The sequence below is a fragment of the Nilaparvata lugens genome, chromosome 11, assembly GCF_014356525.2.
Source record: "Nilaparvata lugens isolate BPH chromosome 11, ASM1435652v1, whole genome shotgun sequence".
Taxonomy (NCBI): domain Eukaryota; kingdom Metazoa; phylum Arthropoda; class Insecta; order Hemiptera; family Delphacidae; genus Nilaparvata; species Nilaparvata lugens.
Window position 1 is genome coordinate 17391771 of NC_052514.1, and position 25114 is coordinate 17416884.

Consider the following 25114-nt stretch of genomic DNA (forward strand, 5'->3'; position numbering starts at 1 on the left):
GGCAAGCATTTCCTCGAAGTGCTTTCAATTCGTGTCGGGTAGTTGTAATGACGAATTGGCAGAAACTTTGTAGACACCCTTCTCTCACATTCTTGGAGTTTTTGATGAAAATATTTGGAGTAAATAATTTTCCAAATGAATGAATGTATTGTGATTGAGCGCGTTTGCAAATAATAACGAGTGAAGAGCTTCTCTTGAATTCAGGTCTTCAGGTCCTGCAATATTCAGAGTTTAGAGCGGAGTATCTGAATATATCAATCACCATATCCTTTCTATCGACATAAATGTATCCTTCGGAATCAAATCCATTCCTAATAATGACAGTTCCAATCAAGCCTAATGATTTCAAAATGAAATTGCAGCAGAAAAATACTGATTATTGATCGAACTATAGTTACAAATCTAGAATCTACAATCAAACTTTAAATATTTTAGAGGAACTTTTAAGAAAATTGAAAAGTACTTTATGAAGTTCAATTAATTTTCCGAACGTTTCCTTAGTGGGAGTTTAATTTTCTGAAACAAAATTATCAACTGATTTGGAAAATGATCGAAGCTAATTCCTTGGTCAATAAATTACGGTTTCAAGATCTGAAAGAATGCGAATTTGAAATTGAAATGATTTTCTGACAATGAAACTTTTTTCAATCTCCTTCTCTAATATAATGACTTAGGAACTCAGCAGTAGCTTTTTAGTCAAGGAACTCTTCAGTTCAAGGAACTTCTATGATAGCCTACCATATTTAGCACATTATCAAACACATTCCGCTAGACATAATGCTCTGAATACAAGCGGCTAGTCTAGTCGTCTGGTGCAATCTTGCCATTGGACCATGGATCAACAACATAATCGAATGTGGATTGTGGAGCCAATTAAGTGGTTACTGGGGATGGAGCATGGAGAGAGGATAGCTAGCAATCGTAGCTAATGTCCGACGCCCGCCGAGCAGATAACCAGGTAAACAGGCCTAATAGACTGGTTCTATCAGACATTGATAATACAACATTCGACACCTCCACTCCGCTCCACTCAGCCCTGCCTTATCAAAGGACAACGACCAACGTTCCGTCATCTAGTAGACACATTAATTGCAATCCGAATTAGTGCACAATTATATTGAACTATTCTGGATTACCAGGCGTAATTATGGAATGAATAGCCGCCTACTACTGTAGAGTTGAAGAATGGATTGGAATGGAGAAGTAAAGATTAATTGTTTCAATTTGTATTAGTGAAAGATTAATTGTTTCAATTTAAATTAGTGAAATAGTTAAATTAGTCTTGCTGAGTAAATTTATTTATCAATTACAATACTGTAATAGAATGAGAAAACAGGTGCAATCGTAATTTTCCTCTGTTCCTGGCCTACCTGCAACAAGATGAAATGAATAATGTTGTTAAAGTGAAATTGTTATTTGTTACTTATAAAGTTGTTGTTAGTGGAAAATTATAGTGAACTATTTAATATTACTTGCCGTAATAATGGAACGAATAATCTTGTTAGAGTGAGAGAATTGCCCCTTCTCATTGTTGATGAAGAATTCATCAATTATTTTGATATTAAAATTATTGAATATGGTGAGAGAATTAATTGATGAATAATTACAATAAGGGAAAGTAATGAGAAAAAAGACTCCATTCAAAACTTCTTCTGTTTCTTAATTGAATCAAGACTTTCGTAATTTATCAAAGAAAAAGGATCAAATTGTTATCCAAATGGAGAATTATGTTAAAGGGCTGTATATGAAATTTGTGGAAAGTGACATTGTCAATGAAGAAATGAAGTAAGATTGACTATTTTCTTAGAAAAAAAACGTGTAAATCACATCAGGAATCTGAGGTTGCTATGTTGATAGACAAGCTTCTAAAGCTTGCTTTGGCACAAGCAGTCATTAAAACATCAACGATAATATTATTATGGTTGTAATAAAGGAGATTAAAACGCACTAAACCGAGCCAAATGATCTTGGAACTTAGCAGGAGGCCTTAAAGAACTGAGCGGGGAGAACGAAGAGTTTTGATGAACGATATCGCTCATTCAACAGCCTATGGTTGGAGAATTAACAGGTAGGTGAACAACGGTGGAGGCAAAATATTTTTAAGGATTCAATTTAAAAAATATATATGGCGGAAAAGTTTATGAAGATCGAAAAGCAATACAGTGTTACAAAATTAAAAATAAAATTGAATATAAAAATTAATTGCAAAATATAACGAAAATTGATTTCATTGGGAGGAGTAAATTTGAAAATCTAGAAAAAAGTGTGATCTAGATAATATTTACGGCATAGACATCGAGAAGTTTAAAAATGAAAATAGAAAAGAATAAGAATCAACAAAAAGATAATAATCAAGCAGGAGAAGAGAATCGTGAAGTATCTGGAAGATGTAGAGGTAGAAGTAAAAGAACAAGAAACGTTGTAGAAGGAAAAAGAGAGACTCCGGATTGTTAGAGCCTCATTTGGCATTGAGGGGTTCAGTACAGCACTATATTCTAAGTACTGTACTGAGTTTGTATTTTGCCGTGTTCTGTTGACAAGCAACAGCTGGAGAAAGGACCTGTCAAAGTAAGCACTGGCTCAGTCCACGGTCCTTTTCAATAACAGAATTTCACTCTCAAATGTTCATTGTGAGGGAAATGAGTTCACCTTGGTTGCGGAACTGCGATGCGTCTTCTCAAACAAAACCCTGCTGTTTATCGGCCATGTCTCACCTCTCCTCCCCACCCCTCACACCAACCACTTTAACAAGCAACTTTTCAACGCGGAAAAATGATATAGGCTGGTCTACATGTCATCTTCGTGTTTTTGTTTTGCTTGTTGCTTTCTCCTGAAGTTATCTCTCTTTGAGAAGAGAAAAAGGAGTAGGTCCATATTGTTCTGGAAGACACCTTCAAATGAATATTCAATTTGAACGTAATATTTTCTACGGTGAGCACTGTTAAATCGAGACCTTTCATGTTATACCAATGACCAAACTGTATACCAAGGCGCATTCTTCGTGATTGTCTCCATTGAGGTAATTCAGATTATTTCATATTTCAATACGTTGTTTGAAAAATTAGATTCACGTCAGAAAGAACAATGTTTATGAAATTAATTGATATATTTCGATTGCGAATTATGAAAGAGCTGCTATTGGCAAATCTAATAAACTCTGTACAAAATAGCTGGTTCATTATCACAAGTAACAAGCAAAATAATGTGTTTACTAAAATTGTGTCACATCTAGCCGGAAAAACAATAAAATCATCCAGTGGATTTGATTCCAATTATAATTTTAGAATAATTTTTGTTTCTCACAGAAGTGTGACTCCTTAGGAGAGTCTGAAATAAGTCCCTTTTTCTAATTCCAAAACACGACAAAAAGTATGTGTAAATAGGATTGATTGGTAAAAGAAAGAAAACTTTTTTATTTGAATGAGTTTCTGTTTTCGTGGTCTGATCAATTTAATTTAATTTAAGTTCATTGACCGCAGAGATCTCAAGTGCTAGCTTGAGTCTACAACGAAATTAAGTTCGAAATTGATTGTGATTATCGTTTGAGAAAACTCGAAAACTTCTAAACAATCTTTGTGTATTGAGAAAAAACCACACCACCAACGAGAAAACAAATAACAGATGACGAAAAGTGAAAGTGGGGTACTTGAAAAGCGAATGTACTTTTAGTGGTTGACAAGTTGGTGTAGCAAGCCGAACACTGAACCAACTTCGATCTCTGGTCGTCAAAGGAAAAAGTGAATTGGCGAACGCCACTCCTTATCAGTGCGGCGTGCTCTTATCAGAAGGCGTGTGCGGGTGTGTATGCGTGCGTGCGCGCGGCTCGACCGTTTATTGATGTCTCGTTGGGTGGCGTCCGAGTAGCGCCGGGGCGCCCGTCGCCATAGCAACCGTTGTCAAGACAACCACCGATCAGCTGATGATGCCACTCTCAAACCCTTTCGCCTTCTATTCAAATCGGTTGCCTTCTCACCATTCCAATGCCACCGGCGAAATTTTTTACTCTCGATTTCTCACGTCGTCGCTCGGAAATATCTTGCAATTTATTCTTGTGTTGCTATTTTTAGTTCGATAGTCAGTTTAGAAGGAGAAAACGCCTGAATAAAATTGTACTATTCTTCTGGAGCTATTTTTAGTTTGTTGATGAATCACTGGTTGAAAATACATTACTGGAAACAAGCCTGCTTTACCTAACCACAAACGTTTATTTAATCTATCACTTGTGTTTAAATTAAAGCAAAGTTTTAACTATTGTTTCAACTTGAATTTGTGAACGCTACATTGTTTATCAAAAACAAGTTTGACGATTCGTCGCTTTAACAAACTAATTTTGACGTAGACCGTAAACACAAATGGGCAATTGAGTTCAATTCAAAAGTGAATAATGTTGCTGTGAATTGATGAGCTCATATTATTATCCTAAGTCTATGAAGTTGATTGTAAGTTCATCAGTTCCTTACCTATTCAGATTTGTTTTCGTACAATATATTATGTAGCAGATAAGAGATGAGTATATGCAAGGGCGTGAAATCACTTACGGTATTTCTTTACTGGAATCTGAACAGATATAGTTTTTTCGTTTTTTGTCATAGAGTGACTTCCTAAATAGATTTCAGGGAAAAGTAAAGGCTTAGAGGTTAACCAGCTCAGGACTGCAGATGAAAAGTGGATTAAATTACAATAAAAAATTAGATGGGAAGTTCTGAAGTTTTTTTTCCGCTGATGATTTCCACATAAGCTCTTGATAGTGCGTGGTAAATGAGATGTGATTATCAAACAACCATATCCTTGGCTGGATTCACACAAAGTGACATGAGAATGAAATCGCAAAATTGCTCCAGACCATTCTGATAGGTTGGTCAGAGGAAGTTTTAAAGTTTCTTTCTGTGAAAGGGTTTTAAACTTACTCAACTAATGAACCAATGAGAGAGGTATTTTGACTTAAGATGACTGGAATTACGGTCAGCACTGTTATATAGCGTCCATCCTCATCTATTTTGTAAAATTCTGATTTACCCGTCACTACCGTTATAGTTATAGTTGTCACTGTAATAATTTGGTTTATAGATCAGGTCAACAAAAACTAATGTGGTCACTGACTAATTTACATTATTGTGCTACTGGTCCATGCACAGCTTGGTTATTCATTGTCTCAGATGCCTATGTAAGATCAGTGAGTCATGAAAATAATTGTGGCATTACTGGAGTGCATAGGGCATCTGTCAACTTGCATCATTTACAAACATTCAAACTATAACTTTTGACCTTTTAAATTAGGATACTAGTAAATTTTCAATATTATGCTAATAAATCCGGAAAAAACATACTCCCCAGAAATGAACGAGCTCTAGATTATTGTCTTGGATGTCACGGGATAGAGTCAAACGCTTTTGCCAGGTCAATGAAGATCGTTAAGTGTTTCCTGCCTTTGTCTGAATTTCCCTTATCATGTATATCTGTCCCCTATGAGCATACATTATGGGAACTAGTGGAGCAGGTTTATCGCATTAGAAATCATTACACTATTACCATACTGACTATAAATATGAGTCAAGCAGTAGGCTATATTGTGTACCCACTTTGCATTTGTCAATACACATTATCTTTCTTATCCTCAACAGTTACGTAAAATTCTGTTGTATGAATCTGAACCAATGAATCAATTACCCTAAAAGAGAAAAAGTGGTATTTCTCTTCAAATCAATTTATTGTATATTTTGAAAAGGATGTTTTGAGAATGGTTCTTTTTCATTAGCTCTATCAGTTTATTAAAGTCAGTGTCAATATGACTTGATATTTTGTTGGCACATCACTCATCTGATATTGGCCGACACTGATACTGTAACTGATATTGGTTCTAGGTCACCAACCGATCGAAGGGTGCTGTCACTTTCCTCTCTTGATGATATCCGTTTCATACAGATATAGTATAGATGCTAATTTATTCTTATGATATGCTTTGAAAATTATTTATTGTTGAAATCTTCTTCAAGTAGGTACTATCTCACTATTTCCAGAAACAACTTGCTACTAGACATGGAAGTCTCATAAGTTGATAAAGAACGAGTACACCTATCTCACCCACTATACATAAAAATGTAGGCTATAACTGATAAATGTCTCCATCTTTCTGGTGAACAGGGCCTTTCTCAAACCTCAAGTTATATTTGAATGTATATTACAGGTCTTCGAAGGATCCATGAAAGATAGGCTACCAAGGGCACAAAAGTACTCTCTAAATAACTTTATTCCTTTGTAAATATACTTCAACAGTTTTTCGATTTTGTAATGTGAAATTTACAGTTCAATATTATCATCAAAATTTTATATTTGTTTGTTTTTTAAAGGTGAATTTGTGTTTATAAATAAGTTTTCTGGATTTTAAACTTTATAAAATAAAAACATGAAGAACCCAATACTTATAACCTATAAACTTGAGTGTTGATAGGAAATGACATTGGGTAATACGGCAAGGCAGAAAATCCTAAAGGATCTCTTTGCCGGTAAAAGCCATACGAATAAATAAATAACAGCTTTTCAAGACTGCTGCTCCTTCCAAGGATCCCTGAAATACTCGTTTACCAAAGGCAGAACATTACTCTCTTGAAAACTTGAATTCCCTTCATACATATATCCCTCAAAAGTTTTTCCAAGACTGCTGATTCGAGGGATCGAAGGGCACAAAATTTCTCCCTAAAAACATTAAATCACACCTGTAAATATTCTGCAACAGTTTTTCCAAGACTGTTGATTCATTGCTGACTGTAGATGTAAATGCAACTATCTGTGATTGTCAACTGTGATTTTATCTGTGATACAATGCAAAAATTTTACCAATATTCCTCTAGAATCCTAAAGTAATCACCAGTCAAGTTTTACCTTTACTGAAATTTGATTTTGTCTTACTTTTACACTTGGTAATCGTCCGAAACTAGTACCTAGTCTATAAAATAAAATAGAAAAGGTTAGTTGTAGCTCTTTGTAATTGTTAATTTTGTAATTGGGTAATACGGCATCCAAAAGGATCTCTCTGCCGATGAATAAATAAATGTTTTTATGTGTTGTTTGCAGTGCATGCAGATGGTGGGAGACCAACAGCAGTTGCAGCATCGTCAACTTCAGCATCAGCAGTACATCCAACTCCAGCAGCAGCAGCACCAACAAGCACAACAGCAGCAGCAGCAGTCTTTGCTGCGTTGCAACAATAGACAGCAGCAGCCGCAGCAGCAGAGCAGTGGAGGTGGAGGTGGAAGTGGCAACACGGCAGCCAACATGATGCTTCAGAACTACAACGACTACCTGGACCTGTCCTACCACCATGTGGCGCAGGCGGCCGACTACACTCTGCTGCCTGAGCACCACCAGTCAGAGTCCTCCTGGTATTCGTCAACCTTCCTGCAGCAGGTACAAACTCTAACTCAAACTCGTATAGTGCACAACATGGTAGGCAGCTCTGTTGAACCGAAGGCGGCCTACTTGTCCATCTTATTTTTTTCAAATCAATTCAATTCATCTCACCAAAAACACAAAAATAATACAACATTGGTACAGTTAGGCAAAAGCAATACTTATTGTTCTTAATAGCTTTGTCAAATATCTTATTATTGATCATTCTATTATATTCGGTTTCTAATCAAATCAAATTCAAAATTGCCAGTTTATTAATTTCTGGACTGAAAAGTGGACTCAAATCAATTCAAGTGGATAGCATAACCTATAATTTTTATTCATTCATAAATCTATCTTCATTGTGTTATCATTCATCCCATCATCATCACATAGGCTTAAAATACTTCTAGAAAGTCGCCTTTGTAAAATAATAAATAAAAAAAATCTTATACGGCTGGAGGTGAAGACTACTGGTTTTAGAACCATACATTCAATCGTGTCCCTACGATTGTAGATCCGGTCAAAGAAAAGTAACTATATTTTTAGCGTAAATCAGATCAATTATTAACTGCAAATCACAAGTGGAATCCAAAATGCTCATCATATTTAGAACGCCTGACAATAAATCATTTACCTACAATAATATGGTCAAAGTGAAGAAGCTGTATTTTTGGGACGAATTACAGCTCAGATATATTATAAATCTCTAATCGTACAATAAAAATATCAGCGGGACTCTCCTGCTAGATCTTGTGGTAGTATAATCCTGGGTTCATTGAGTGATCTGATCAATTGTGAACTGTCAATCAATTACAATCCAAAATGTCAGCCGTTATATTTTTTTTGTTGGATGTTACGCACATAAGCTTTTGCTTGTTCATGGGCATTGGGATGCAAAGATGATCAGATATTCATGCCTCCAGGCGGAATTTGAATCCTAGACCAGGATGAAGGAAGCAGGCTAAAGTTGCAAACTCCAGACCACTCGGCCACGCCGGCCGGCCTGATGAATGTCATCTTTCCGATCTTCTAGTAATAATGTTATTTGACAAGTTTCTTGCAATAGATATCGACAGATAACTTGTATATACAAAGAGATTGTTATCCTTTGGGACGAATTTCTATAAAATCTTGTAGTAATAAATTATAAATCTATTCTATTCAACTCTAGATGCTAAATGTTTTTTTTTCAATCCAATACCAATTTTTTCTTGCTCATCACTGCATCCTCACGTGCAATTTATAAGAATGGAGTGAAAAATTTATCTGCAATTCCAATTATTCATACATGATATTGATACAACGAATAATTAAAATAGGAAAATTGCTACTAACTTTCGATCCTTTCGAATATCTAAGAGTAACGATAGAATCTCCCTCGTGAAATGGAGGATGATTAATAATAGAAGTGATATTGCAAATGCACTTGACAGAAGTTATTGAACTGCTCTTTTCAACAGATCTCAAAGATAAGTGTTAATTTCATGAAAAAGAGATAATATTATTCCCATGACCACTTATCTCTCAATATCACTGGAATACAAACAGTTCAAGTGTGATCCTAGTGCACAACTGCACATGGCTAGTCTTGAATTGTTCAACGCTCTATATTGCACTAAATAAGAAGAAACTCAGCCAAAAAAGTTGAACAAATTAATTAAACTTGAATATCCATTTGATTTGGTGGAAATGTGTTGTTCTAAAATTCGAGTGACTGTGAGGTCATAGATTGCATCAGCATTGACCATATTATCATTTTTAGAATAATTATCTAATCTCTTGTTTGTATTATGGTAAGAAATTATCGCTTGCTTTTCAATCACAGTTGTGTTCAGTCTAATTTCCAGACAATATTTCGTGGCACAGAATAATACTGTATTTCAATTTATCAAACATTAACATTTTTCTCATCGACAAACTGAAATAATTTTAGTTTTTGTTAAGTTATTGATATATGACGTTGTGTCTCAAAATATTGTATAATTTCCATTAATATATAATATCTGAGTGACGAATTATGACTGTAGTCCTATTTGAAATTATTGATTTCATGTTCACGATCTTTTATATCGAATGAAATAATATTTTAGAGCTAATAAATGTGATTTTATTATAAAATTAATATTTTTTACAGCAGGGACCTGACCAGACTGCTTCTTCATCATCTGCTTACCCAGTCCGAAGTGAATCCAGAAAGGTGGCGGAATCCCACGAGTGGAGTTCGCACTTTGCTACTGAAAGCAATTCTGCCTTCATCCATACAAGTGCAGAAAGTGAGTAAAATTTCCTTTGTAAATAGCTTCTCTCTAGAAGAAGACTTTTCATCAATGGGAGTCTTTGCATAATACTCATCTTATTCAAATCCGTGTTACTCAGTTTGTAAATCTACAATCTAAACATGAGATGCAATATTTTATATAGATACGAATATATTTTGTTCGTGAATTTTCCTTCGCGCTTTTTTCTATGTTGTACGTTTTTGCAGAAATCTTCATTGGTTTTTATGTAACTTGATTTCAATTGGAATCTGGCCTGATTAAATTGTTTTAAATAAATCTGTGGCTAGACAGCTTATGGTATGGATAACTATCTTTTACCACAATATCACCTTTACCACAACTCAGAAAGCTTAGCAATTATGTTGTTTCAGTGTTGTTTATGTGAGATAATGTTCACTCGTGACTTTTTCAAATGTACATTTCAATGTACATGTAACCATTTTTATACAAAAATTTAGATATAAATAAGACATTTTTTATATAATGTAAGTCCTATTCAGTTTATTAGAACAGTCAAAGTCTAGACGATTCGATTTGTATTTTTTTACAAAATACAGTACAGTATTCTGAAAGCGAACCTTCTAAACTTAATCCATCATCCACTGAAAAATTTTTATGATTATTCAACTGGATATTTTTAATTCATCAACTTTTTTAATTGGCTCATTCAGCGAGCAATGACGCCTTTCGTTAAGTCGACATAAAGTTCGCATTTACTAATGTGAAATATGTATTATTACCGAATATAAATAACCCATGATTCGAATTCTATATTTTTATACAAAAATTGGTCAAGTTTTAGAAATGGTTTCAATTTGATTGTATGAAAAATCTCTGTTGTCGAATTACGTCCCCTATACTTCACAACATGAATCGAGAGAGAAGTTACCGTAAATTATTGGATGATTTTTTGCAGATTCAGCAGATAAGGATGCAAGCCGCAGTGAGGAATTGGTGGACTCAGCGGGGCGGGGGGGAGGCAGTGACGGTAACGGTGAATGGGGGTCCTCACCACCCCCACCCCCACCCACAGCCGCAATGCATGACAGCCGCAGCCGCAGCTGCAGCCGCAGCTGCAGCGGCTGGCGACCAAGACAATGGTCCAGTGCCTGGCTCCGACATCGAGGTAATTTGTGAAAAAACTTGCCGCCCAATACCTACTGTAGTTGTTTTCCAACGAAAATGAAAAATAGTTGTGAGTTTTATTAGTATTTTTGGTTGTTTTTTTTCTCATTTTTAGATTTCATCCTCAAGGAGATTTGAAATTTGGAATTTGGCTTTAATTTAGAAGCTTGAGTAAAAGAGAATGGAGATTTCTTAATTTACCGTTACCATAGAGAAACAATTCTACAATAAGATACTGTACTGTACTTAATAATGGAATAGCTGTTATATGTTAATAAAACAATATAAAAATCTTAAAACACCCTTTATTTTAAAAATATTTCAACAACTAGTTTTGGTGACCACACCATGGTCAGGTTATAAAAAAAACTAGTTGTTGAAATATTTTAAAAATAAAGGGTGCTTTAAGATTTTTATATTGTTCTATTAATTTAAAAAGTAGCCCATGTGAATGAAGTGTTTTTCGTTCTATGTTCTATGCTATTACACAATTGTTTTAAATAAATCTGTGGCTAGACAACTTATGGTATGTTAACAAAATAAACGGAACTTTTGAAAAATAAATCAGTATACAAATACGAATACATGAAATACGAAGAGATTGTGTTTGTTTTGTATACTTTTATTACTTTTATGTAACAAGTATTGGAGTTCCAACAAATTAGAAATATTTGAGTTTTAGGGAACGCACAATAACTTACTGTTCTGTAGCACGGTTCATAATATTTTTTGAACTGATCAATTTCATGTTCAATTCATTCATCCACTTATTTATTCATATAAAAATACAATCCAGGTAAAAACAATATAGACATACTTTTACAGTTGCTTATTGTGGAATTAATGAAACAAAAAGCGCAATAATGATTTTTTCCAACTAGATTGTGTGATACAGCATACAGGTAAATATCATTGACAATGGTGAAAGTTACTGCTAATGAGAGATTATTTGATTCTATGATGGCTTACTCAGGTTTGAAGTATTAATTAGGCCTACATAAGTTTGAGATTTAAACGTAACTAAACGAAGAAACTGTCTGTGTTCATAAACATTATGTAAGCTCCAAATTTTCTGATCCCTCACTAAGTTGTCTTCACAGTTTTATTTCCATGTTTCAAAAATGACACAATAGCAACTTTTATTGTGAATTGATTTGTATCATTGGCTTCATTTTCAATTATTTGTTATACATTTCATTTCTGTGTTTTTATTCCTATCAAATGACTGATTCCTCTCCTTTACTTGTATTATTCAACCGTTAATTGAACTGAAATGAACTGGCTGACTCAACTAGCTGATTTCTGTTAATTAATTTGTATAGCTTATTTGTCAAATTGACTTAAATTAACCAACTGATTGATATATTTTCATTCATTTCTATGAATCAAATCAAATTCATTTATTGCCAAAAAGAAAACAAACAAAAATTTACTCATACACATACACGAGCAAAAATAAAAATAAAATGTTCATAATTCAATATTACACATACATGCATATACATGAGAGAAGAAAAACCATTAAAAAAAATGTTCTTGGCATCACCAACAAAAAGATAACTCTTTGCCCGCTGGTGAGAGTTGCTTAAAAAAGTTAATTGAAGTCTTAAAAAAGTTCTTGAAATAGCTAGAAATTGAAACGAAAAGGCTTTATAAGAAAAGTAGAGGCACAAAATATACTTTTAATCAATATACTTTAAAAATGTGGTCCAAAGTAGAATAATTCACACCTATATTGATAATTTATAAAAGGTCAGAATTCAGAGAAATAAAATTACAACTTTATATTATATCAAATATAATAGAATTGTTCATCACTTTTTACTGCAATTGAAATGGGCTAACTAACTTATTTCTGTTTATTTGGTTTGTATTGATTTTTCAAATGACTGAAATTAAACTAATTGAATGATTTCTGTCAGATGGAGAATGGAGTGCTTCTTGAGCCGAACCTATTGGAACAGAAATCACTGCTCAATTTGTCACAGCCGAGCCAAGGAAAGCTGCAGTCAGCTTCCGACGGAAATAGCAGCGGAGGGAGCAAGGATGGGCTGCGACTGCCCGGATTCCATCAGGCGTTCGGGTCGACTGAGATCGGCCGCTTTTCGCAGCACGAGGAGTTTTTCGAAACTCAGCCGCTGCCCCCGCCGCAGGACCCCAAGGTAAGTGCCGCCTCGGCCGCCAACGCATCGCAGCCGCCCGCGACCACCAGCAAGAGGGCACGCAACCCCCGCGGACCCCGCAAAAACAAAGTGAAAGAGGAGAAGGCCACTAGAGCTTGGCAGCAGCAACAGGATAGGGACAGCTGGCCTCCAGAGCAGGACACTGTCCAACCCGCTGTGCCCAGTAGGTCCACCAGTTTCAGTGGAGGGTACGCGTATTCACACCCCCACATGCACCAGGATGAACCTCCCCAGCATTATGGACCCCCTCAGCACTGGAGTATGAGCACTGCCTCACGTTCCAGTCAGCAGGACTGCTACTACCCTCACCCACACTCTCATGCCAATGCCAGCAACTCACAGCAGCCCTACTATCAGCCCTACTATGGTGCAGTGCCACAGTCTCAGCTGGATGACTCGGGGCGCACCAGTAGCTACTACCCGTCACCAGCCGCCTCCTACAGGAGTCATCCCTACTACCATCCCAACCACTACCCACATCCCAGCCATTCACCACATCCTGGCCATTCACCACATCCTGGCCATTCACCTCATCCTGGCCATTCACCACATCACGGCCATTCCCCTCATCCGGGCCATTCCCCTCATCCGGGCCATTCGCCCCACCCCACCCACTCCTACTACAACGCTCACTACGACTACTACAGTAACAGTGGGTACGGCGCGCGTTTGGAGTGTGAACCAAATGTCTCCTATCAGCAACAGCAGCAGCACATGCATGCCAGTTGGCCCCGACAGGGCTACCCGCCCGTCTGACCTCAGGCCGACACTCACCTCGGCTGCCTCAGGCACATGGTCGAGAACACCCTCTTCTCATGAACTAGCACTGTTCCTCACAAGTTTTTAATGAGCTTAATTGATAACTTCGACTTATTGTAATGTTAGTTAAAACAATTAAGTAGATAGTTCATAACTTGTAGTAGAATAAAATCTCACCAAACATAATGAGGCTGAAGCTATTGAACTGATGAAGCGTTAGAAAAGCTTTTAATGTTGAAATTAATGTTGTTATCAATGATGAATGGTAGTGTAACCATTTTCAAGATTCCACTTGTATTAATTTTCAACAGGATTTTTTCCTGTTAATATGAGAACAATGGAACATTGTTGAAATAAATGCTGTTATCAATGATGAACGGCATTTGAATAACCATTTTCAAGATTCCTCTAATATTGTCAACAGGATTCATTTTCTCCTGTTAATATGAAAACAATAAGTCCAGTAATCTGTATGAGGTTATCTGTAGAACTCTAAATTAATAAAATTGAATGGGCTATTAATATCCTCACTTCGATTTTCTCACGATTTCCTAAATACAGGTGTTGAGAGTTTGTTGAAACAGTATAACTGTGAAATCGGCCAATGACAGCATATTGAGCATTGGCTGGTAAATGAATATTTGGCCTAAAGATACTTTGCTTCCCTTCACAAATTATTGTGTGATTATCTTTAAAATATTACTACATCTGAGTATTTTTGTAGATTTGGTGGATAACATGAAAAAATAATGTGCAGTCATTGTCGATTAAAGAAAAATCATGTTTTTAAAACAAATATATAATTTTAGTTGTCATTTATTGTGATTACATTAGTAATCAATTGGTTTTCAATTTGGTAGGAATATAAATTGAAAGCAAACGTTATTGACAGTAATTTTTTATTTTAATTTCTGGTCCTTTTTAATTTCTTATTTGCAAATAGAATCTCAATCTCATTTTGGGTTGAATTTGAGATTTTCTCTATATACTGTATATAACCTAATTATAATATAAATCAATTTGTATCCCTTAAGTTTCATAATTAATTATTGTAAAGATATTGCTTATGCTATTATATCAATATTTAATCCCAATAACATTATTCATGACAGCTTCCAAAATCAAATGATAAAACAACTGCCGGAAATCCATACCCGGTATTTGTTACCCATTCAATTGAAAAACGTGTACAGTATTGTTGATACTATAAAAATATAAAAGTATATATTAGACTCATAACTATTATATTCATGAATTAGTAAGTAGGTAAGAAATAATTGTTTCCAGAAGTCTGTTTCTGTATATTGGAATTAATTATATGATAATGTGATTTATTGTGATAATTGATAACTGAAAGTGGATTTTTGTATAAATCAGAGTTTTAGGTAACCAGACTTCATACCTTTTATCCATAAATAATATCATTTTTAAGGAGTAAGTGTGTTGTAATGAGATAAAACAATTATTCTATCTTGTTTTGTAACTTCAAGTTGCTACAATAATATCAATTTTATCACTACCTATAGACTATAAAAATGATTTATCATATTATTCTCGTCAACCAATCAGAAAGTTCATTAAGGGTTGACGATAATAAATTCTGCTTCTCATTGAAAATCTTTTCAATATGGATTACTCAGAAAAAAATTTTGACAGCCTAATTTCTCACTACTACTTACCTCTCTCTCTTTTATCATTGAAGTTTGAGTAGTTACTGGAATAGTTCCTGTTTTAACTATTAAGTAAAAAGTAATTTACTTTTACTACCAACTGTATTAAGGATTATTAGGGATTATACTGTTTATTGGATTATTTATTATTAATCTATCCGTCATTAGAATGATTTGTCAATATTATTCAAATGATTCGTTATAATTTAATTACAATATTATGATATTTTATAATGACTGCTATGTTGGGATAAGTTTACAGAATTCTATAAATTTATCTAAACTTGCAGAGTTTGTTATTGTGTTTCCAAAACAACTCAATACAATAATATTATTAGTTGTGATAAGATAATTAAGTTTTACTAATTAACGAAATCGGACTAGATTAAGTTTGTTTAAAAAAATAGTATATTTTATTTTTTGTTGGTTTTGTTATTGTACAGGGTTTTTTGTGAATTTTAAGTTATCATTGGTCATATCTCGGTTGCGATATGAAAGAATTGAGTTGATTATGTTTTTTGTGTATATTGAGTTATAATATTGAATCATATCTAAGTTACGATATGAATTAATTAAGTTTATTATTAGATAAGTTGTTTACTTCCATGGTCACACTACTAGCTAAGCTCATTGGTTTGATCTTCCAGATAATAAATGTCAGTTTGTTGAGTATTCATTTCTTGGCACCCAGTGTGCTTGTAGTTGTTCGACTACTCAAGCACTCTACTCAATGATTACAGTCTTCATTCGAATAAGGATCAGAACTGTTGACATTTGCTCATTGATTGTTTACATTTTGATAAATAATATCAATAATCAAACTGCGGGGGGGGGATGATGGCCTTGTCACAAACGATGATCCTCATTGAAGAATCTTGTTTTCAATTTATATTCATTCACATTCATTTAGTTATATATTTCTGGATATAGTTTGTCAGTAGAATCATTTACTATTTTGATAATACTGAGTGATGCTTCCATAATTATTTGTCTTCCGATTGCAATTAATAATGTGTATTTGTTCTTATATTGCTGTATTAATTTGTAGGATGTAACAATTGTCTTGCTAATTAATATTTATTCAAATGGTTATTCTTAATAGAAATCATCAAAAATTTGCAATACTATATTATCAATATAGAAAAAATGAATTCGTTAAGCCATATTTTAAACAAAAATTATGTACTTCCATGCTTTATTGTTAGCCCAAATTGGCCCAAATGTTTTCCATTTATTTATATTTTACTGAAATTGAATATTTAGTTCTAGATTTATCACCAAAACCATGTTCATTTTGAACAATGAATACCTCATGCCAAAGTTACTTTCCAAAGCCGTTAGTATGTTTGGTACCGCTTAGCTAAAAGCCAACAACTTTTAAATTTAAGTATAAATTGAAGTGTTGTCAATGTAACGTAATTTATATACTATTTTTCAAGCACTTATTAGAAGGATGGTAATTTTACACTCCATATTAAGAAGATGATAATAATGATTTATTTGCAATTAATGTGAAGAAACATTAGGGAAATTATGTTATGTGCACTGTTTTTTCAAGTTCAAAAAAATAATGTCCAGTTCTTATCAAGATATAAAATGAGGTACCTTCGACTTGCTATTAAAATTGAATACCAAATCCTTGATACTAACTACTAAATCAATAGAGAAACTTTTAAACTTATTGTGCCTTTTAAAAGTGTACTGTTTGAAAATCTAGTGGAAGTCGTATAAATAACTTGAGCAGTAATCTTTATAACAGTTATTGATAGAATGGTAAATTATTGTATTGTAGCTATATTCAGACATTATTGAACCATTAAATATTAGTGAATAAATATACAATTATTAGATTGGCATTAAAAACCAAATAATGTAACAAACTAAAACGTTAAATTTATAATATTCGATGATTTCCAAAATAATAGAGTGAGAGCTCATCCATTAAAAACCCTGAATGATAAAAATCATAGATAAAAAATCTTGTGAAGCTTGATAAAACTTTGAATGAATTTATATTTTCTGGCAATAAATTCAAATCAAAAAACGACTAATAAAATGAAAGGTTTTGAAATTTGGATTTGAATGAGGTTTTCGATTGAGCACTTTTTGTAGAAAATAATCGTTTGTACCAATATAATAATACAAGATAGACATTATTCAAGAAGCCATTGTGATGTTGGATTGAAGTGATGAATCATTACTGCTTCATTAGTACAACGTATATCACTTCTTCCACATCATAAATGTATAATAAATTAGCCAATTAGGTGATCGCATTTTGGGTTTGATTCACCATTTGCATTTGAAAATTTATTTTTGATGAATATCCTAAAAAGTTGTTGAATATTGTTGATGAACTTTCAATAATTTCTCTATTGATTAACCGTGAAACTTGATTAACCAATTTTAGTAGACATTGTAGTCTTGAATAAATGCATTTGACGTGAAATACATATCACATTCTGAACTGTTTGGTGAAATGTTCAAACTTCAAGGACGTAAAGTACAAAATAAATGAAGTCCAACTATGATACAGTAATTCAAAATAGGCTACATAACAAACTTTGATTATCCCCAATACAGTAATTGAAATTTTATTACATTTACAAATCCATTCTCATGCTATTGACCTTCATAATTTAGAATAAATTATTATGAATACTTAAATTCTATTATAACATGTTTTGTGAACTTTTTTTTAAATAATAGCGTACATAAATTCAGATGCATGCAATTCCTATCAAAGTGGTGACTAATTCTGAAAAAAATTTCTACAACATAATAACAATATTCGCATGATCTTTTTTTAACAATCATTAATGGCATTTTACGATATGACTAGCTCAATAGAAGTTGATTGAGGTTCATCTCGGATCTTTAGAGAGAAAAAAATCTTTAAAAAGTTAAATTTTAACTGCCGTTTGTGCAACACGCTTTTAAATTCATTATCAATATTTTAATGGTATGTCCTTGTTAATATCTACTATACCGCCTATATAATAGTCTCATTAAAAAATTAATAATCTTATGAATCAATTATTAATTACCGTAATTCTCTAAAATAGATTTTTAAAATTTTAAAATATTTTTCGTTATATATTATTTTTGTTGGAAATATAATTCATTCATCTGAAACTTGGAGATTTACATAATTTGCTAAGGAGCATCTTAAAAACATTGAATAAAAAATGGATCCCTCTATCAGCATTTAATTGTAAAAATTGGTTGAAATTTATATAAGGTTATTTCATTATTATTGTATGATTATTAATAAATTATTGATTACTGTACCTGCAAATTATTTGTGAATTTATCGGTCACCTTCCATTATTTTTGATAATTTAGTGTAATCTGTGAATCTAGAATCTAAGTACAATTATATGAATACATATTGTAAATTTTTCAGATTTATCTCACTAATATATCAGACCCAAATAATTTTGAATGAAAATTTGCCATTACAATATTTATATGTAAGAGATGTAGTGAGATGTAAAGAGAAAAATAATTGTCCTACAGACATGTGCCTTAACCTTATTAGATAAAGTAATCTCAATAAAATGTTACTTTATAAAAATAGAAGAAGGTTAGTTAGCAACATCTCTGTATATGTCCACAACAATTTGTCTAGTTAAAATAATGTTTAATGATTGTATATGTGACCGTACCAAACTTGTTGAGAAATTGATAGAATGCATTATTACTAGAATACGAATTGGGAACAAATTGTTAGTTTAATAATAGATTAGTGTCCTTCATTTTTGGTGATGTAGGAAACTCTTCCGATGTCAATCAAAAATATGAAACATTGTATTGATCAATTCAGGGATATGGCTAAATAACTTTTACTATAATGTGTATTCAATTATTATATCGCATATTCATCTAGGCTACTGAAAATATTCATTTATTTTCAATTGAATTTTTTCATAAATCCACGTTAAACTTCGTTGATGAATAGAGTTGATCGATTTGTTAAGTTTGTACCAAAAGATGAAGAAATCATTATTGTCCGGAATTTATTCATGACTACCTGGATGAGGAATCCAGCTTTGAACAAGCTTTGAATTTCCCATATCCTTTCCTGACTCGTATACTCACCCCAAGTTAGTTCAACTGTGAGAACTGGAATACATCTCTTCTTAAGATTGAGGGGGTAAAAGACTGGAGACTATAGAAAAGATCTTCCAAGGACAATTACGATTTTTCAGCTCAACTAGTTTGAATCCAGACTCCTCTTGAGCCTTTCCACATATGCTATCAGTGACGTAATATCTTCTATCGTTTCATAGTATTGTAATTTTAATTATCATGGCTTCCAATTATAATATCCACTTATATTCTTCCAAGATGATTTACCATATAATATATATATTGAAATAGTACAATGCGTGAGTTCAAATGATGAACATTTTTCGTTTGCCAGTTACATTTTGCCAGTAAGGTTTGAAATGACTTTTATATTGATATAATGCTTTTCATTTGCTATTATAGGCACCGTATATGTGATGATTAAAAAAATGTTAGATAAGGATATGAATTTTATTATTTGTATGTAAATAATTGAACCGTATTTCCCATTGTGCCAAGAGTTTTCATAAAATAAAATAATGATATAGCGTTATATATAATTTAAGCGAAATAAATCTATTATGTATGTTAGCTGGTATCGGTTGTTTGACTATGTATAGACAATTTTAGCGTTTCTGGAAGAAGAACGTAGTTTTAGAAAATTATAATAGAAATAGGAATTTTGCGTAATTTGTCCGTAATAAAATGACATCAATTACTATGTCAAACTGTAACTCCTCGGATAAGTGTTTGTATCGGGTGGCTGGTTAATATATTTAATTTATAATTCCTCTATCAAGTATATTTTATTCATTACATTATATCTTTATTTTCTCGAAGAAAATTGTTTCAAAACATGTTGTAGCAAACTAAATAAAAACATAATTATGTTACTGTTAATCTTTTTTAATACTTACCATTACATTAGTTATTCATCAATGTCTGTGTTTACCATTTTTAAAGACATTGTTATTTTATATCAGAATGAATTTTATAAAAAATAATTTCCAATTCTAAGATAATTGTATAATTTGTAAAATTATTTTACAATTTCTAACTGAAATTATTTCTAAGTGTACTCATCTCATCAGTTATCCCTCAGGAAGTTTCTACGTGTTTGATAATGATTTTTCGAATAATAAGTAAATTTTCAGTTAGGCCTATAACCAGCTGCCCAATTATTTAACATCAACATTGGGAGTTTTGAATGAGTATTTAGTATAATAATTAATTTTTAGTGAGACCACAGTCAGTCAACATTGTTTTTATATAATGCCAAGAAGTATTCAAGCGTAGAGCTCCACCAAAAAGTAATATCTTACTTGCTTGTCATTGTTATGCCAAGTGAACGTGATATCAAAAAGAATATAGCCCTACCTTATCTAAAATTATTCAAGGTATGCGATAATTATAATAAAGGACTTATTCTATCATGGAATCACCTCAAATAGGCTACTTATTTATTATTGCAGTATTTCAACTTGAGCTGTAGAGCAGAATTTTTATTGATTGGCCTATAACTTATTTATTGAAGTCATAATTTTGATAAGATTTCTCTGAAGAGATCGTTTCTTTAACTTCAATTAAGAAGACCTCGTTGGAACTTAATTTCATGATTTGATTTTTTAAATGAATTACAGGATAACGTACGGTATTCACTGTTGATATGTTGTATAGTGTTTTGGATCCGAATGTGTACTATAAACTCTCGTTCTTCAGGAAGCAATAATCTTCCTGGTCTTGAAAGGTAGATCCTGTTGTTTGTAGATACTGTATATTATTGATACAGTATCATTGATCAATTCCAAGATAATGTTTCATTCACATCGCTCTGTCAATATTTGTGAGTTCAATTTTTCCAAACTACACAAGTCCTGAAAGATTGAATGTATTCAAAATTTTTGATTTACCTTGGTATTATTAAAACTGATATTGACTGACTGACTATGCTTTGGGCTTGATATAATATATAGTCATTAATAATGTCGAATTTAAATTAATGAGCTCAAGATTTGAGGACCAATGGGGTGTGTCTTATTGTGATGATTTGTTTGTATCGCTGGATTTATCATACTATTGTTAACTAACGATTCGAGCGGTAATTATTTTATTTATATATTACAAGAGAATTGTGAAATTTGAATCATACTATAAGATCCCATCAATATTCTATTGCGAGTTCTAATTTTATTCTCTCGAATAATTTATCTTGAAGTAAACAATTAAAAAATAATAGGCTATTATTAATAGGCTTTGTGGTTTTATGTTACTCTAGTTGTTGGTACCGGTATTGGCGATTCACTTCAAAACTGTAAATGCTTATAAAAATCTAAATGTCTATTACAAGATGTGATGTCACCTATAACTTATTATCACAAATATACAAGTGTAGACATTATTGTCTGTGGTATTGGTATGAAACTAGATTGAACTTATGAATTGTAAAAAATGTAATTTTCAATATATTTTATTTGAAACTGTTCACTACTCAGTACTCAGTTTCTATTAGTACATCAGAAGAAATACTAATTTATAGTATCTCTAATTATCTCTAATTTATACTCTCTGCTACCAGTTATTACTAATATTACGCGATGTCTTAATTTCATTGTTTTAGTAGAACAATTTTGAATGTTCATGAATCGACAATACCGATCAACTTCGAAGCGATACTGTAATATTAATTTTTATCTATTTATACTTAGTATGAATTGATGGAACTTTATCGATTTCATTTGATTTTTTATTTCCACAATTATAAATGGTACATAACCAAGAGGACTGCGATATTTCTACTAATTCATTTGAAATTGTAAACTGAAATGCTAGTTCAACAAAGTAAAGCTATTTTAATATTATTATTTTTCCTAATGACCTAATGACAATGGTATTTTTATAAATAACCAACAACAGCATTGATCATTGGTTTTATATATTGTAATACTTATTTCCAAAATTTCATCAATCACATTATTATTATCTATTAACTGAGTTGGACTTTACTCTCTACTGACTGCTCACAAGATACCATATAATTTAGAAATGTTACCATAATTGATTAAAATCAGTCATCAGATAATTCCTAAACACTTTGACAGTTTATGTCTTTGAAAATCCCGTTTTCCCATAAAAGATTGAATTTTGCATTTTCTCCAAGTTCTCCATAATTTAGAAGTTCTTCAGAACTTCATGAGCTCTTATGAGTTATAGCAGCCCTATTTATTGTTCCATGTCATCTACGTATACACGTTATCTTCAAAACCATTCATGCTATTTAGTATAGGATAGCATAGCTTTCTGCAGAGCAATTGCATCTCGTTGAACTAGCTTTTCAAATATCTCCACAGCCTTCTAAAGAATTCGAATGTTATTCCACTGTGTTCAGTTCAATTAAATAACATACAAAATCAGTAATCTTGTTTTATCAAATGGTGGAATATAGTCCCCTGAATATAATGAAATTAGATTGTTTTCTTCATTAGTAAGTCACAAACTATATGCCGTTTGATAATGAATTATTTCAAATTAATCCCAGTTCTCTTATTATGAACTCTGTTGATGATTGAAAATATTGATTATAATGTGAATTATGGAAGAAAGCCTTTTATGTATAAATTAATCAATATTAAAGGTACATATGAATAAATTACGATTAAAATATGAAATAATATACCTTAACGATATAATACATATATACTTGTACAAAAAGTACCTACTTTGAGTCGAATGAATTTTAATATAATACAATATTCTTATAAATTACTTGAGATAGATTGTGTTTTACTTAGAAAACCGATTAGTCGTGTTTATTATGTTAATTTAAGAGATAAATCGAATTCATAGCGATGACACCATTAGTCGAATATGTTTTTATAAGAATCAAAGTCAAGTTAGATAAAAAGTGAAATAAATAATTGGAAAACCTTGTACAAAATAATATTACGCCACTGTATTAACGAATATGATGGAAGTGGAACTAAAGCATAGGTGTGACCGATAAGAAGAACTATTGATGTGTATTGTACATTTGAAACAATATTATTGTAACGACTATATACCATTGATATAGCCTATTAATAATTTACAACACTTCCCCCGGCATATTTTAATCAAGAAAAGATATTATGGTATCTCATCTAATACAATAAAAAGATTTGAATGACTTAATAAGTTCCCCCACAATAGTTTAATAAAAAATTGACATCCTAGTAATCCAATGTCGTTCAACACAATAGAAATGTCGAATAAATTATACCATTCGGAAATTTTGTGCTTTATAAGTCGGTTACTGAAAATTATTCTTGATCCTCGAACATTATCTCGAATAATTTTTATTCAATAAAATATATCAACTTTTTTACTAAATCCTTAGTGCTTCATATATTTATTCCCATATATTCCTGTAAATATATTTTTATGTATTTCCATATATTGAGTGATCCTCCTTATAAGAAAATTTATTAAAACATTCTTGAATCAAATACACTCTTTTGTTAAGCTTTTATCAATTAATTTGATGTAGCATTCTATTCCTTAATCCTTTGGTGACTCCTTTTCCTGATCCTTTCTATATCCCAACCTTTTATGTTTGTCCACAGTCGATGAAACTGGATTTATGCACTCCACCGTTTGCATTGTTCTTCGATAACGAGTCTCAAAATTGTGCCAACTTTTTTGAGTCGAAATCTGACTCCGACAGTTGGTCGTTTCTGTTCAACTCACCAACTATGCTGGAAAACGCTGACTTCGACAATGATTTGCCATTCATTGACTACTCGCTGCTCGCTAATGATCTCACTTCTCGTAACGATGAGCCGAATTCCGAAGAAATTCTGCCAGATGTTGTGAAGAGTGCAATGAACGACGTCAAAATTGAACAAGAAGAAACCCCAAACACATCCAGTGAAAGTAATGACGAGTCACTGGATAGTAATTTCATTTCAAAAAATCTTCCACTCAACATTTTCGATATGAAATCAACTGAAGAATTTGCAAGACACGATTTCAAAATCAACCATTTGGAGCAGCCGCCTGTCATTGTATCAGAGAATGATAGAATTTGTGTCTTGATGGAGTCAGCCAATGATCCATCCAAACAGTTTTCCTATCTGTAATATGCATTGAAAACAAAACATATAAGTTTATATCCATGTTTTCATAATATTGATTTTAGATTATAGTATTTTCAGTTTTACTCAACAATCCACTCTTTCGAGCTCCTATTAAAAAGCTAATGTATAATGAATCATTACCCAAATAGTTAATATTTGAGAGTATTACTTTATGTGTGTGCCATTACAGTAATGTTATGATTTTATTTTTGGACAATATTGCATGTATTCGTAAATCTTGTGGTAAATACCTATTCTTTTCAATAAAATATCGTCGAAGATTCGAAAATGTACCTATTTATTTTTATTAGTTTTAGTTGTTGCTGTTGACTATAGTCTTTACGATATTTTTATTGATTTATTTATACATGGACATCATGACAACAGGTAGAAACCCATTTTGCCTCCTTCACACAATACTATAATTTCCAACATTATACAATTATTGTCTATAAAAAGAAGATGACAATATGAATACAGACAATTATAAAATTACGAAAATGAGATAGGATGAAAAATAGAAGAAA

The 25114-nt window shown here is 32.4% G+C and overlaps 1 protein-coding gene across 8 annotated transcripts in view; it reads left to right on the forward strand.

The window, feature by feature from the left end:
• The window catches only part of LOC111057854 (sex-determining region Y protein), a 124813-nt gene extending 99935 nt beyond the window's left edge, over nucleotides 1-24878 (forward strand). For 3 of the 8 annotated variants that reach the window (XM_039437723.1, XM_039437722.1, XM_039437724.1), the window contains 4 exons: nucleotides 7072-7404; nucleotides 9524-9662; nucleotides 10585-10794; nucleotides 12716-13832. In XM_039437723.1, the coding sequence (XP_039293657.1) occupies nucleotides 7072-7404; nucleotides 9524-9662; nucleotides 10585-10794; nucleotides 12716-12738 (705 nt within the window). In that variant the 3' untranslated portion in view covers nucleotides 12739-13832. Of the gene's footprint in view, nucleotides 1-7071; nucleotides 7405-9523; nucleotides 9663-10584; nucleotides 10795-12715; nucleotides 22765-24074 lie in introns of those variants that run through there. The other 5 variants (XR_005572474.1, XM_039437725.1, XM_039437721.1 and 2 more) reach the window with 3 other exon arrangements.
• Nucleotides 24879-25114: the final 236 nt, after the last annotated feature.